The sequence below is a fragment of the Clavelina lepadiformis genome, chromosome 5 (assembly GCF_947623445.1).
Source record: "Clavelina lepadiformis chromosome 5, kaClaLepa1.1, whole genome shotgun sequence".
Taxonomy (NCBI): domain Eukaryota; kingdom Metazoa; phylum Chordata; class Ascidiacea; order Aplousobranchia; family Clavelinidae; genus Clavelina; species Clavelina lepadiformis.
In genome coordinates, this window is record NC_135244.1 from 23,471,301 (window position 1) to 23,487,679 (window position 16,379).

Below are 16,379 nucleotides of genomic sequence, written 5' to 3' on the forward strand. Positions count from 1 at the left end.
TCGATTCTATGTGGGTTGTTTGATTAAATATTGTAGCGTGTGATCGTGATTTTTTTAAATTCATTTTAGCATCGACCTTATTAATAAAATGATAATTTATGCCTGGAAATCATACACTTCAGCAATGACAGTAGTAATAATACAAGCGCCAGATGATACTTGATACACTTTAAACGGTAGTTCAGCACTTTCAAACATTTGCCTTTTCATAATAAGTTAATCAATAAGTCAAAAGTTATAATTAACCAATGTACTACAGTATCCATGCATGTGGAGGCATCTGCTTTATAATAAAAACCGATTACTTGCTGGGCAGTGAAGTGAACATTCCGTTTTGAAATTAAAACATTGTTAATGTTAAAAGCTGTACTTCGCTCATGCTCACCACTATTAGTCAGCTATAGCAGGTGCAACTACAATTATCTCTGTCCTCAAATAACAATCGCCTAAACGTCGCATTTTCTGTAACGAATTAAAAACAGTTATAAATTAAAATCATCTTAGTTAAAATAAAAGGAAATTGAAAGAAAAACTTTCTAGGAAAAATCAAAAAGTTTACAAAATTTCGCCACCTCCAGAAACAAGGCAAACGAACCCCAAGTTGATTTTTAGCATCTCCTTGGAAAATTTCCCAATACTTTATTTTCTTGATTAAAAGCAGCTCTTGAATAGAAACCACCCTTGAATAGAAGCTAGTTACTCTTAACCTCGGGCAAATCATTTTTAAAAGATTTGTATCGCTTGTCTTGACACACCCAAGTTTTGGTGAACGAGTTAACAATATGGAAAATTCGCTTTGACCACCTTACATGTTGGGTCATTATAGCCCAGACGGTCAAATTTAATGCAACTGAAAATTAATATGTATTTATCTGATCGTATGAAAGTCATTCTTAGGACAGCTACTAACCAGCAATAATCTACCCCTTAAAATGAGATTCGTCAATATCGAGAAATAGGCGCGAAATAGCATCAACTTTACTGGTTACCTCGCTCGATTCGAAATGACAGTCGCAAGTCGGCAAGTAACATTGACGGATTGCACTGCTATACGTCCAGTAGCGAAGCAGACATCGTTAAAATGTTACAGATGTTTTAAGCCGTCTTTAAAAAGTATACGTGTTTCGTAACGTACGTAAATGGATTACAATTCAGTATTACAATCGCCATAATATCATCAACTTCACTGATTACGTATGCTATACGTCCAGTAGCGCAGTAGACATCGTTAAAAAGTTACATCAATTCTGACATCGGCAATCGAAGTATCAAGCTCGTTGGTATTAAAGACTGCCTGAAGCCCATCTTGTGTTATCATGTTTGCCATCATTTTAGTAAACTATGTACAATAGTAGTGAGAATAATTCATTTATAAACCTTTTATAAATGCTATGCGCCACTTTTGATGGCGTAACGCCAACCGCCACAGAGTCAATACAAAAAGAGCGTAAACATCGCATTCGCGGTCAGGGCGGTGCGGTAACCAGTGAAATTGGTGCCATTTCGCGGCTATTTCTCGATATTGACGAATCTCATCTTAAGGCGTAGATTATTGCTGGTTAGTAGCTGTCCTAACAATGACTTGCATACGGTCAAACAAACACATATTAATTTTCAGTTGCATTAAATTTGACCGTCTGGGCTATAATGACCCGACATGTCAGGTGGTTAAAGCGAATTTTCCATATTGTTAACTCGTTCACAAAAACTTGAGTGTGTCAAGACAAGCGATGAAATTCTTTTAAAAATAATTTGCCCGAGACTAATGGTAACTAGTGACGTAAGTTTACGGTATGCAACCAAATAAGGGCATGGTAACGAAGCAAAAGTAGTTACCGTGACGATTACGTCACATTGGCTTAACTACTATATTGACTAGGTTCTGTCGTAACCGAACAACAACTAGATGAATGTTGAAAACTAAATGCCGTAGTGTCAGCAACAGCACCTTAAGGGGTCACTTTCCATTAGGAAAACAATTTTAAGCGGGCAACACGGCGATTGTGACGATATCGCGTCATACTAAAAAAATAGGAAATTTTCCGGTCCAAAGCGCACCTGACGTCGATGTGGGTTTGTTACGGTTTTGGCAATAGCTGGTTGCAGGTCCAGGTTAAGTTGTAAATTTGCTGTGTGTTGGAATTTTTGTTTTTTGGAGTATTTGTGATAAAGTTTCAAGCTCAAAACTTGCTGTAAAGTTGAGGTGGTTGTTGTAGAACTTTTAGGACAAGGATTCTGTCCAAACTAAGACTGTAGGCAGTTCCAGCCCAGATCTCGTTGCAAGCCAAAATTCAGGGGAGTTTTATGATGTGGTTTTGCGATAGTAGCTTCTTGATTTATTGTACTTTCCATTGAAAAGCCTATCCTTTTAAATTGGGTCATAACCCCGCCTTACTGTACGCACACGTTGCTGCGTACAATGTGTATGGGTAAAAGCGGATAAAAACAAGTCATCCGGTTTTATGCGCTACAAGTGAATGAACTTGTACGTAAATACTGTGATGCTGATACTGTGTAAAACCAACTTCAAACTTTTCAGGTACACTGCACAGCTCTCAGTGTTTTCAACAAAAATAAGAAAAAAGCACTAAAAATTTTAACTGTTAGATTAACTATAAATATAACGGAGTCGATTCTATTCGACATTCGCTTCCCTGCTCATCCGTGTCACTGCCAAGTTACAACCGTCAAGAGATAAAAGTAAAGGGTATTTGACTGCTCTTGCAACGTTTGTTTAGGCGTTTCTTTTATTATGACATGATTTTGTGACGCCACGTCAGAAAAACTTAAGCTGATATTTACGGTGTACCAACACTTAATCACGCGACGCTTAATCACCGACACATAATCACTTGGACACTTAATCACGTGACACATAATCTCCAGGACACTTACTTAATCACGCGACACATAATCACTAGGACATTTAATCACGCGACACATAATCACTTGGATGTCGGAAAAGCGTGAGGAAAATTCAGTAATTCAAGCTCGTGTGCATCTCTCTGTGGGGATGGCGATGTGGATTGCTTTTAAGGTTGGCCTAAAGCCAAAGGCTATTAGTCTTTCTTTTAGAACTCCCCGACAATTGTCTTTGACTCCGTTGCGCCGGCCACGCGGGCGGATATTCGCTCCTTAGCCACGTGTTAGAGCAAAAGATCCGCCGTCAGTGAAAAACAAAAAATTCACGACGCGCGAAGAGAAAGAAAGAAACAAAAACGAGAGCTAAGGAAGGAGAGAGCGAACAAAGTCTTGTTCCAAAACTTGGATTGAAAAAGCGAACTGACATCACTTGATAAATTGCTAATAATAACATCACAATCATAGCAAGGAGATGCGGCCATCTTGCACTTTCATAGTTAAGTGTAGCTTTGAGTTTTTTTATTCCATTGAATACAGTAGAGTCCAGTGATTCTCAACCTTCTGATCTTGGCGGACCCCTTTTGCTGCTGTCAAAGCAGTGGCGGACCCCTGAAGTTTAAGCAAACTAAGGGTTCTGAGACTGCACTTAAATGTTTCTTTGCTTAGTTTTACTTAATAGTCTTGGTGCACAACTGCGCTATTCATTCAAAATAACATCAAACTATGCGGATATTTTTACTTAAAATCACTGTATCCTGCTGTCTTCTCATATAATCCGCAATCTAGTGCATCACAATAGGCCTTCCCTGCTGGTGATAAATCTCAATAAGCTTTTGTATTGTCCCATCACAATAGGCAATTAAGCAAATGTTCAAGCCTATTTCAAAAAGCAATGATAAACAGCAAAAATTTTTTTAAAACTCGTACTTTATGTTGCAAATTTCGAAGTTCTCACGGACCAACTGAAAACGTTTCGCGGACCACCAGGGGTCCGCGGACCACCGGTTGAGAACCAGTGAGTAGACTTTGTATTTGTGGTACTATTTAAAATAGTAGCGGTAAGGGAGCCGCTACAACAAGTTCGAAAAAATCGCTTGATAATTTCATAAACCCATAAAACTTTTTGAGACCTAATATAAAGCAAACGATCGCATTTATAAGTAAAATTGACTGTCTGTTTTGAGATTTATAGTTTCGGTCAGAATGTTAAAATATTTTCCACCCTGACCGCGATGTGCGATGTTTACCCTCTTTATGCATTGACCCTATGGACTTGGCGTTACGCCAACAAAAGTTTACACTACCCATAATGACATCACACAGATGTGACGTCCAACACAACAGAGAAGCGACGCTTTAATTGCCGTGAAAAATACTTTATGGCGGGAACAACTTTGTGCTCGGCTGTTGTGTTTTTATTCACAGTTGAGAGACAAACAATTGTTTGATGTTAGACTAATACTGTATGTGCGAAGTTACAAAATAATATATTTAAGCTTAATAAATAATATAAAATAATATATTGTCGATCAAAGCATGGTCAGATCGTCAATATAATCTTTGAACTGTGGTGGTATCAATTACATCGCACGTCACTAAACATCACACACCTGAACAACAAAAGTGTACCACTAACACACTCACACCACACCACTAACCTCACACACCTGAATAGCGAAGATATTAGTTCATCTAGGGACGACAATGGCGTGACGAAGGCATCTTTTGTAAACGAAATATGTTCTATTCTTTATCACGGTCTGTTGTAATCAGTTTCTGAGGCTGTAGGTTGTCTACGGATGTAGATTTTCTTGTAAATATTTGAAACATCAAACTATTTCCTTTTGTTTGTTTGTCTCGTAAGTTTTAGACATTTACAGCCTAGATTTTAATATCTGTTTTTTCTTGCTCAGCTTGTTAAATTGACTACGTCATCGCAACAACATGGCATCACCATCGGTAAGTGAAATCATGACGTCAATTATATTTGCGAAGTGTGGATGTATTTCTTAATTTGATGATGTCACAAAGATTGATATGGCTTCGCGAAATTTGTAATCTTCAAATTGTGAATAGGTGTGAAATTAGTTACTTATAAATCATTTTAATTTTTTGTTAATTGTTTGTCACTTGTTAATTTGTTTGTTTGATTATTATTGTTTGTTATTACTGTACTATTTAGTTATTGTTGATTATTATTGATTGACCATTTACTATGGCAGTTTTAACTTTTAAACTTTGACCAACTTTAATTTAACCACGTTTATTAACTGCTGCTGATATATTCAAGAAATGTCGAACACAACACACAAATGCTTTCATGATTCTCAGTAAATTGCAATCGGGATTAAAGCAGAGATTTTTTTAGTTTATTTCCTGAAATTGATTTCAACACCAGGCATCAGATCATAGCGAGGTAGATGGATTGTCCTTTATAAAAGATTTCCTGTTATTGTGTCCGTGTGTCCGCTTCTATTCGGCACCGGTTCAACTTACACAGCTTAACTAATTTCTATTGTTTACATCTTTTTTTGATTCTGTTCATTCAAAAGTTCGACAGTTTTTTACGAGTCACTTCGTTGTGACGTATGAATTCCTCTTGTACTTTTGTGAATCATTTGGTCGGTTAAGACTTCAATGAATTGTCAAGATCATTAAGATCTTTAGTAAATGATTTCGATCAATCTTTTGTGGTTCGGTGAGAAATGCGGTCAAACCCTCTTGATTCGCATATTATTGTGAGGATTTGGTTGTTTATAACCTTCATATTGTCTATGCAACATCATATCACAAACTTTTACGTTTGTTTGCTTAGTTATTTCGTGACGTAGCCTACACGAACCTTCAACCCAAGCAAGAAAAAATTAAGAAACATCTCCTTACATAAGCATTGGGTTGTCATTGGGAATAGCGTTAAAATTTGATTTTCTTTGTAGTAGAAATCTTGTCTTTGTAGACTTCCAGCCCAAGCAAGCACATCATGATCAGCTACAACTGGAGTGACTCGAAGGAGTTGGCGCATAAGGTGGGTTGTGCCCAGTTATGTTGCGATGTCTTGAAAATTTATATCAACTGTTGCTCGATGAATCTTCCTCGAGGGGGAGTCATATTTATTTAACCAATTGCGTGGAATCGTTTTGCTTTTTTATACATTCGATTATTATCATTGCCCAGTGACCAAGTTTAATTAAGTGGGGGCAAATCCAAAAACAAACTTGTATTAAATCAAGTATTAGTTGTGATTAAATATACTGGTGAAAGGATTTGTGCTGATATACTGTAGTGATTAAGCAGTTATTGCCACAAATCAATGGTAAACGCCGCCTAGTTCTTGCTTATTGTGACGTAGATGGCGGCCATTATAGTATTACGTCACAATAAAAAAATCAACGGGTATAACTGAGATATTTAAATCAAGTATCAACAGAATATTTTATGTTACTGACAAACAAAATAAGGCATCATAATAGATTGCTTTGTAACAGGAATGTTTTTCGTGATATAAGGCGAAGCGAACTTACAGCTTAATCTTCATTTTTGTTGCTACCCTAGTCCAGTAGCGATAACTGTGGTGTGGTCACATTATGATGTGATCAGCGAAACATGCGACGTGAAATGCGTAAACGTTTGCGTGGTATCTGCGCAACATTACAAAAGGAATTTTAACTTTCATTTCAAAAAAATGTAAAATACGAGACCAGTAGTAAATATAAACTGAATCGCTTTTTACACGCGCCACAGATAACATGCAAACATTTACTCATTTGACGTCGCACGCTTCGCTGATCATGCAGACGTCATATCGAACTAGCCCAGTGCGTAGGATTTAAAGCATAAAAACATACAAACTGGGAAAACGTTTTTCAATACTTTCGGCACGACCTGCTTCACAGAACGCTTGTACACTTGTATAAAAAGAATAAAAGCAGCAGGACAATTAGCATTGTTACGTAAACGCCATTGAAAACAAATTTACATTCAAACCTTAACTCGGTGAGAGTCTGGTCCGTTCAATACGCTTTAGCTAGCCTAGCACTACTATAGTATACCACACTTAATTCAAACCCTATTCATGGAGCATACATCTGCCTTCTCCATCATACCAGTAGGCCGAAATTGCGACATAAATTTGGCAATAACTGCTCAACTACTACGTATTATTGAATATTCTTTCTGCAGCATTCTTACTGACAACTATTCACCCTTTCCCAAATACCGTCGAAGAGGCAAAATATTTTCGATCGCTTATACTTAACAATGAAAATTATCAACTCGCTTTGATTCATTTTTAAGTTGTAAGCGTTTTTGTATTCGGACTGTAAAGATTAAGCCGCCCAGTTGGGCAGCATATGCATTCATATACAGGACGAAAAAAATATTGAAAAGATGCTGTTCAGTTTTTATTTCACAGTAATTTAAATCTTACGTACTGTACTGGGCAAGTTCGATACGAAGTCACGTTACGTGGTCAGCAAAGCACGTGAAGTGAATACGTAAGAGATTTGTTGCTTCATCAACTTGACATGGATTGTTCTAGATCCATGATCGTTTGTCTGATGCTGGGTACCAGGTTTGGATCAACAAGGGACAGATGAAAGGAAATATCTATGAGAAAATGGGGCAAGCAGTTGAGAATGCTCACGTGGTTCTGATGTTCCTTTCTCCTAACTACGAGACCAGCGAAAATTGTATAAGGGAATCTTCGCTCACAACTGATTTGGCAAAAAGGATCGTCCCAATTCGAGTCCTTCCTGATGAATACCAGCTTTCAACCAGGCTTCGTGAGTATGATATTCTACGATATATGTAGATCTATAATCTATGATAATCTATAGGAATATCATCAATCGTAATAAGCTGCCTGAACCTGTCCATCTAAGCAATAAATTCTTGCCTTTTTTTCCACATAACTAAAGATGGCGTTTAATTGTTCTAATAGTTTTATTTTGTTCCCTTGTTGACCTCATTTCTGAGGAGAAATTAATGTGGTCGCCTTTAATTAGGAGTTAGTTATCCCTAAAGTTTTTGGTCAGCTTTTTCTTGTTAGTTTTATGAGTGCAACGTTGCCATAAGTTGCTCATTTCAACATTTTGCTGTTATACCAATGTTGATAATTGCAGGTTTGCTGACACAAGGCTTGACCTACTACAACTTCAACAATGGATCCTTTGATGACAATTTCAACCAACTTCTTCATGAGATAGGTGGGTTTCGCCTTGAAATATTACTTTCTTCAAATTTCCCAGATACTTTGTCCATATTGCCAACTGAAAACCCCAACTTCTTGTGGATTTATTTAAATTGTATATGGAGGACACTACGACCTAAACTGTAAATTGTCGTTGTAGATTAATCAATCATCGACTCGGTATAGATGTTGATAATAGCAGAATAATAATATTTGTGCATGTGTATACTATTATTTGATGATCAGTGGATGACTACTTCTATCAGTATATGCTTGAAAATATACATCAACTACTTTGGTTAAGGTTTGTTTTTATTTTTTGTTTTGTTTTAGAATCCATTCCTGGTATAGAAATGACAAGAAAAGTGGAAACTAAACTTCGTAAAATGAAAATTGCAGAAGTTCCCGGTAATAAGTTATTTTTTAACATGGTAACAACATTTTTAAGTTATTACTTCTGTTAACAACTAAATAACTAAAACTCAAACTGATTCACCAACAAATAGAAACAAAATCCTTTATTGTTTGTGAATAAATTTCATTGATATCTCAAATCAAAGGTGAATACTTACTCTACATCTTAATTGCTGTCCCCAGAGAGTGAAATCTAAATCATCATGTACAAAATTTTCAATCAAGATAACAAAGTTCGACAAAAAGCGACTAAACTAATCCAGACTTTTTTCTAAAACGGTTTAATGTCGATTGCTTGTTTAGGCTGCATTAGTGTTCATTAAAAAACAGTTCTATCGAACTCTTTTTTTGTTTTTGTGTTTACTTAAATTGAATTATTTCGGTTTCCTTTCAACTTCAACCACTACACAGACACTGGCTGTTGTATATTAGATTGTTAACTTTATGCAAGATTTTTTTACCTTTGTTACGAATCAGGAATAACAAATCAATCAAGAAGCTGTAAAAGAAAATGTGCTATTTAATCTCCCTCCTTATTGTCAAGCATTATGTTGATGACGCAATAAAGGATGCTAGATTTGACGCAAATATCGATTTGATAAAATAATCTTTCCTTCCCGTGTTCTGAAAAATCATTCGCGTATCGACTTTATGATAAAAGTTTCATATGCGCCTGTGTTAAACTCACTAATGCTGCAAAGGTGGAAACCATGAGGAGATATTTAATGAAAACTCCAACCGTGGTTATAATATTTGGTCACAACCAATGCCATCACGTCACTATTGGGAACATATTGACCGCGTTCTTGACGTTGATAATGACAAGAGGAAAAATAAGCTTATTCTACACAGTACTTCGAGTTAAACAAATTTAAGTTCGTGACCTAGTGAGATCCGAGTTAATGATCTTTCAGTGTTTGCTGTAATTTCTTTAACAGATCAGTCTGATGAGATACTTGTCATTGGTAGATCGGGTTGTCCACAAAGTGTTGTCAAGTTCAACACCAAGACAAAGCAGTGGAGTAAAATGCCGGTATGTTTGCGTTTTAAATGCTTTGGTTTACAACAAGCGAAGTCTTTATACTGTCATAGACATACGTCCTTTTTTCACAGCATTGTGGCACTTACAAAAAAGTTAAATGCCAACAATGTTCATCTGTTTGGTCATGACCAATTCTAACCTTAGAATAGGTGGCGTCTTTTTATCAAAAACACCTGGCACAGAAAGATGTCACCAACAAGAATTAAAACTAAAATAAACCAGTTTTCCAAAAGTTTGAAAAATGGCGAGAATTCTCGAATTTGAATGCAAAGTTCCAAGTGAAGCGACTGTGTGGAGGAAAACCCATGTTGCTGTTTGTAGCAGATCCATTGACCCCAACATGCCACTCAGGCATTTCCACTTTAAATTTACGTTTTGTTGCGTGTTTGATTTTATCGCTGCATCAAGACATGTTTTCTTTTCAACTTTGCTATTTTATTATCTTTACCATTTCACTTATTACTAGGTCACCTATGTCCAACCCAAATACCTTAGTGGAATTAATTAAAAAACAAAACCAAAATGGAAAACCGTCGAAATGGCTCAGAGAAAGCAAAACTCCACCTCGCTCCACTCTGCTCGTCTTGCTCTTGCCATTGTGAGAAATGGAGCAAAGTCTAAGATCATTTATTTGTCACAATGTCTTTTGTTACAAATAAATGTAAATGACATTTGGTGACCGGCAAGATGCTCATGCACCTTCAAATTTTGCCTCCTTACTCGAGTATGAACTTAATTGGGGCAAAATAGAATTGCCGAAACAACAATAATATACGTTACCACGTTAAAGTGTTTTAATTATCGCGAATAACCATTTTATTTTAAAAGCACAAAATTCATTTATGAGTTGGCAAGCTGCTAAGAAGAGTGGATGTTAAAGTTATGAGCTAACAAACATTCTTTGCGGTCGTGGAATGTCGTGGATTGTTGTTTCTTGATCGAATCGATTGTTATGAATTGTCGCCTGCAGAAAGTTTATACCTGTGTTGTTATGTGCCACTGTACAATCCCCTCAACCACATAACTTTATTGACCATGTCCATTGGCCATCATTTATTCATGTTGTGTTGTTACCTGCAGATAGTTTTTGTACCAAGCCATCTCCACTAATAACATCATATCCAGTATTTAGTTGATATTGTTAGTAAATTCACTTCAGTTGATGTTGACTTTATGCAATAATGTTTCATCATACAGGATACAAACACTGCTCGGAGATATCCATCTGCTGTAAATTACAATCAACAAATTATATTGATGGCTGGTGGTAAAGGAATGATTAGTACTTACTACAACTCTGTTGAGATGTTGGACTTGAATGATGAGAATCCAAAGTGGGATAGCAACTTGCCTGCTATGGGAAAAAAGCGATGTAACTTTGCATCAGCTTTATTGAATGGTAAGTTATTAAACTATCATAACAATAATATAGTTAATAAGTTATTATGGCGTGCAAGTTCAAGTTCCTGGAAGTTATAGACAGTGATGGTGGGCAACCTCTCTTGTCTCTCACGCTCTCCCTCGCTGAAAAAAGGCTTTTATTCGCGCTTATCTTCTTTTATAAAGAAAAGAACTCGTTTTGTCGCTCACGTTTCCGCTCTTTTTGGCGATTAAAAATATTTTCACTCCGGCTCGTTTCAAGACACCAATCGCATTCGTATGTTGCAAACATCGTATTTGCGTTGTAAAATGTGAGTCCAACTGCAGCTGTAATTGCCTATCATTTATTTGTTGTAAACGGCCTAGGAAATTTGATGGAATCACATGCTGAAGAGTTTTCGGGCACACTTGCCGTAAATGATTAATAGACGATTTGAGTTTTAAGACGCTTCAACGATTGTAGATGCCGATGTTTAACAAATTAACCTTCTACACTTTCAAACAGTGTTGCGCTTAATTGACAATAAGTAAAACACTTATGTAATTATGTAACGGAGCTGCTGTTACGAACGTTTGTTACATGTTATTAAATTTCGTTAATACGCGAGGAATTAGGCGAGGATCCGTCGTCTTCCTCCAGTCACTCAGCTTGTCTTTTTACGTTTGCTGATTAATTTGTTTTAAATTTGAAATTTTATTTTTATTTGGTCTGGATTTGAAATTGATCACCAGAACCACTGAACAGGAGCAAGCTTACTTAAATGCCTTGCCCAAGGAGATTACTATGGTAGGATAGCGCCATCGAGTGTCGAACCAGGCGCATAATTGCGATTCTGTGCTCCACCACTCACTAATCTTGTGAGATAATCAACAAAGGTTTTGACAAAATACTTCAGTTTAGACTTCATTGGTTCAATAGTTATGATGTCATAGAAGGATGTAACAAAAACCTTCTCGTATAGATATTCACCTGATTGTGTCTTGTAGGTCTTGTTTATTGTGCTGGTGGTTGGAATGACACTGGTCGTCTATCATCATGTGAAAGTTACAATCCTGAAGAGAGGAAATGGTCTTCGATAAGAAACATGAATATAAAGCGAAGTTGGCTTGCGTTGGTCAGTGCACGAGGTGAGTTTATGATTTTGATGTTTCAGGTAAAGTAAAGTGTTTAAAGTAAACTTTTGTCAAAGTTGTCGAAGTAAATTGAGAGATCACCAATGGTTCGTTTCCACATTGATAAAACTATACCGGCACCTGCCCGGTGATCGCAGTATACGTGAAGCAGATACTCACGTTCTTATTCGCACATTTTTTTTGATATCGTTCATTTTTACGATACAGGTCCACTTAAAAACGCAAAAAGGTGCACATAGTTGCTGTTTTCTTATTCTCATTCGTGTTCATGTCCGTGTTGTAACTCCTTGATATTCGTTCTTACGAGAACATGGCCCTCAGAGGAATCCAGACACTTGGATATACTCCTAAAAGTTTAACTAAACATAGCTACTTGGCGTTCATCATCACCATCAAATAGTTTGGTGGCAATAACACTTTTTACTTCTTAGCGCTGTTAAGCGAGTTCAACTCGTTTCATGAGCGCACTTCTCTCAAGTGTTTCCAACTCGGGTTTTCCCCAACCCGAAACCCGGATTTTTCTACCCTTTTCTACGACACGAAACCTGGGTTTCAAAATGTAAACATCCGGACTTTTAGACAAATCCAGGAAAACTTTGGCGTTCACAATTTTCAAACAAAATGGCGTCGCTGTATACTATTTACGCAATTTATTGTTTGGTATTAGGCAATTGTTTCATCACAATATTTAGTTTGCGCAATATTTGTACTGGTTACCTTGATATTAATTTGTAAATAATAATTTGATGCATTGATCGAGAAAGTTTTCTCATGTCTTTAGGATGCTGAGGTTACGCAAAGTTCATGAGAAAATTGGACAACCAAAATGATTGTTGTAAAATAAAATTGCCGAACTAATGAAATTACGTAAAGCCGATATAACCGAAAATGAAAACATGAAAATATTCACAGTTCTGCCGGGATCAACAAAAATGTATTAATGAATTGAACGGATACGAATTACAAAAATTCGACTGTATTACAATAATGTTGATTTTACCTTAATATTGAGTTAGTTTTCACAAAAACATCCGCTTTTCTCAAAACCTTAAAAAACAACCAGGTTTGTCACTTACACCGGGAACCCGGGTTTTGAAATTTCGTCCCTAATTTGAAAAACTACTTTTCTCTCGTTTAAAACGTTTTAACAAAAAAAGAATTCAAAGCGAGTTCACGCTGCCTGGTCGTGTCAAGTGAACTCGTTGACGAGCTTGGAAACCTGTTGAGACATTTTATGCCAATACCACAAAATATTAATATCTCGATTGGTTTTATGGAAACGGAAAATTCATGCATAGGCTTAATCACTTACTTGAGATAGTATTTTAAAAAGATTTAAATAAGTTGCCCTAACCCAGTAGCCTTCATATCGCATTGCGTGTACTCATTTTTGCGTAGGTCGTTGTTCTGACACGCGTCGCTGACTTAGCTCAACTCACTTAGGCTTACTCATGTAAAAAGGTTGATGACGTGTCACAAAGAAAAGCGCAGAAACAAACGATGTGGTCTTTTGTGTTCAAGAGTTTAATCGATGCAAAACGCAGCTCAGAGAATAGAAAATCAAGCTGTTGGTCACGTGTTAAATGTTGTATGATTTCAAATGACAGTCTGTGTGACGTCACAGATACCGTGCTTTCCAGAAATTTCTAAATTTGGCGTCTGGAATCATATTCCATGTATTTTGAAACAAATTTATAAAAATCAACAAAAGATAAAATAATTGAGCAACGGAAATTGGTCCTAGAAAATTTCACAACTGCGAAGGATTTGACTTTCCTTCATAAAGTGCTGGAGCAATAATGCTCGAATTTCAAGCACAAGTGACGTGTTTAATTGATAGATGGTTGATTTTGAAAGGTTTGCTTTATGCGCTTGGGGGATGGGATGGTAATACAACAAACACAGCAGAATGTTATGATCCACGAAACGGAAAGTGGGAATATATTCCACCGATGAAAACCTGCATATATGGATTAACTGCTGTTGTATTAAACAACGAAATATACGCGATAGGTGAGTCTTGCTGCAAGTGCAAATATCTTTCAAATTTTAAGGATATTTATGACTTGTCATGTTCATTAAATGAATTAAATCAGGTGGATATGACGGTTCAAATCGTCTCTCTTCTGTTGAAAAATACAACCTGGACACGAAAACTTGGATTGATGTTCCATCTATGACTGAGGAAAGATGTGGTGGATCAGCTTGTGTAGTGGCTGGCCTTATATGGGTGTTTGGAGGGTGAGTAATTATAGGTATACATAATCACATTATTTTAAATTTATATCATTTAATTTATATATTATAATACCATATTATAATGTCTGCTGCAGTAATTGCCTACCTGGAGTCTATGAACCACTAGACTAGATGAAGGTGAATGTCATGATGAGTTTTGGGAAATGAATTTAAAAAATTTGTTTCATTAATATGCTCAGTTAATCTATGGCTCGAACAATGACAGTTTAAAATTCCAGTGATAATTTTATCAGTAACAATTTCTTAATGTAAATTACAACTGGTGGGGCCGCTCAATTACCAGTGTTTTAAAATACGGTTTCAACAGTGAAATAATTATCACATAAAAAGTGATAACTAAAATTGTCAATTGTTAGCTGATAATGAGATTGATTTTATAAAAATTTGTAACAGCACTCCAGCATGCAGAACAGATCATTCGTAGTTACAGACATGGAGAGTGACAGTTCTTCAAGCAGCGAGGAAGAATGTTTAGCGGTAATAGCTGTTGCTCTGACATACAGACAAATAAAGCACAGAGTGTGGGTTAGAAATGTGTTGAATAAAAAAGATATCAGCAGCTACAAGTTTATTGAAGAACTCGCTATTGGGTATAGAGAAACGTACATTAGATATATGAGAAGGACCTTTAGTCGTTCTAGTTATCTAGTTTTTAGAAAAAAAACCAGCACCAATACGAATTTTTAAATCTTTACCGAAAAATCCAGTGATAGTTATAAATTACTACCTGTGGAGCCATAACTTTATAGTGGCAATAGCAGGCTTCGGAAATGTTTTAATTGGTCACAAAGCCGATCTTGTGAAATGATTTTTGGTCATTATGACATCATAAAGCATATTAACAATTGTATTATTGCTTTACCAGCAAATGCAAACTTCGCATAACAAGCGAAGGGGTTTTTACCTTGGCAGACGTAGCTTGTAATTGTCTGATTGTGAATAGTTAGGCAGTCTGGTATGATTCGGCAGAAGATTTGCTGTAGTAGCTTTTAACCAATTTGGTTTCTAACTTAATCTCAGCCCCAGAAAAATTCAAATTACGTGACAAAAAAACTAACTAAACATTATTGACCTGATGAGATTGTGTGTCGTTTCCCTTATACGATTGTTTTGCGTTTATGTCAAATGTTTGAGTTCTGCAGAAATTGTAACTATAGACACCGATAAAAAATTGGATACGATAAATGGTCACAGTGATTGACCTAAACTTCGGTGGCAGCTGGTGGCGAGGTATCAAGTTGGCGTGAAGCCTGGATCACATTGTTTTGTAATCGTCTATTCCGAAGTGGATTACGTAATTTATTCATTATGATTAGTATATTCGGGATAACATGCTTCCAATTATTAACCTATATACAACCTGGTTCAGCTTTAATTTTGATTGACTCATCGTTTGTAATTTGTGTACATTTTGTGTTTTAAAGAGTTTACTTTATATATTTTATAGGTGTGATGGCAAAACAGTTGAGTTCTATGATCCAGCCACCAACAAATGGCAAGTATCGACCAACATGGACAGACAACGATGGTGTCCTTGCGTCCTTTCCATCTGAAGTTGATACTAAATGATCAATCAATGTTTTCTAATTTGTATAGAAGTACAATGCAATAGTTCATAAAGATATTTCCTTTCAATTAAATGTTGAGAAAATTATCAAGTTTATGAATTCATGGAATGTACGTAATGTTACCGGCCTTTTCTTATGCTGGTTCGAATAGACCTGCAGTTAAACTGTAGAATTGTATTTGATAAAATAAAGGGTAAAAACAGGCACGTCTGCTCACAGCTCAGGCAACGGTAAAACTGACACGTTCGCCAACTATCAAGGCGCAATTACAAACATCAGCGCCTCCGGCCGAAGGCAGAAACGCAAGGCACAAACACGTCAACCGAGCATAACACACGTAACACTCCTCCCCCTCCAATAAATTTCTCTTCGACATTAACAAAACTGGCTATAAGCTAATATATGGAAAATAAAACGACAAATTGCAATATAATCACGAAGCAACCTCTATACTTCTGTTACCCAGATAATGTGTTAATCTTGAAGAAAATTGTCGACCACGTATGCCACAGTGGGCCACAAAAAAAAACTT

The 16,379-nt window shown here is 36.4% G+C and overlaps 2 protein-coding genes across 2 annotated transcripts; both read left to right on the forward strand.

Annotated features, from left to right (window-relative positions):
- The first annotated feature begins 3,937 nt into the window (after positions 1 to 3,937).
- Positions 3,938 to 11,311, forward strand: LOC143459619 (uncharacterized). Its single transcript, XM_076956835.1, has 8 exons — positions 3,938 to 4,821; positions 5,819 to 5,887; positions 7,400 to 7,643; positions 7,983 to 8,066; positions 8,384 to 8,458; positions 9,403 to 9,497; positions 10,704 to 10,905; positions 11,253 to 11,311. Exons 1-8 carry the CDS (start codon positions 4,807 to 4,809, stop codon positions 11,309 to 11,311), a joined length of 843 nt encoding a protein of 280 aa, XP_076812950.1. The 5' UTR covers positions 3,938 to 4,806.
- Positions 11,312 to 11,878: 567 nt separating this feature from the next.
- On the forward strand, positions 11,879 to 16,053 carry LOC143458870 (uncharacterized). Its single transcript, XM_076955756.1, has 4 exons — positions 11,879 to 12,014; positions 13,878 to 14,033; positions 14,117 to 14,261; positions 15,727 to 16,053. Exons 1-4 carry the CDS (start codon positions 11,972 to 11,974, stop codon positions 15,830 to 15,832), a joined length of 450 nt encoding a protein of 149 aa, XP_076811871.1. The 5' UTR covers positions 11,879 to 11,971; the 3' UTR covers positions 15,833 to 16,053.
- The last annotated feature ends 326 nt before the right edge of the window (positions 16,054 to 16,379 follow it).

Coding starts and splice junctions, on each gene's coding strand:
- LOC143459619 (XM_076956835.1), top strand. Junction 8,067..8,383: donor CCAACTTCTTCATGAGATAG/GTGGGTTTCGCC, acceptor GTTTTGTTTTAG/AATCCATTCCTGGTATAGAA. Junction 10,906..11,252: donor TGCATCAGCTTTATTGAATG/GTAAGTTATTAA, acceptor TAAACGGCCTAG/GAAATTTGATGGAATCACAT.
- LOC143458870 (XM_076955756.1), top strand. CDS start 11,972: ATGAATATAAAGCGAAGTTGGCTTGCGTTGGTCAGTGCACGAG. Junction 14,034..14,116: donor CAACGAAATATACGCGATAG/GTGAGTCTTGCT, acceptor GAATTAAATCAG/GTGGATATGACGGTTCAAAT. Junction 14,262..15,726: donor CTTATATGGGTGTTTGGAGG/GTGAGTAATTAT, acceptor TATATTTTATAG/GTGTGATGGCAAAACAGTTG.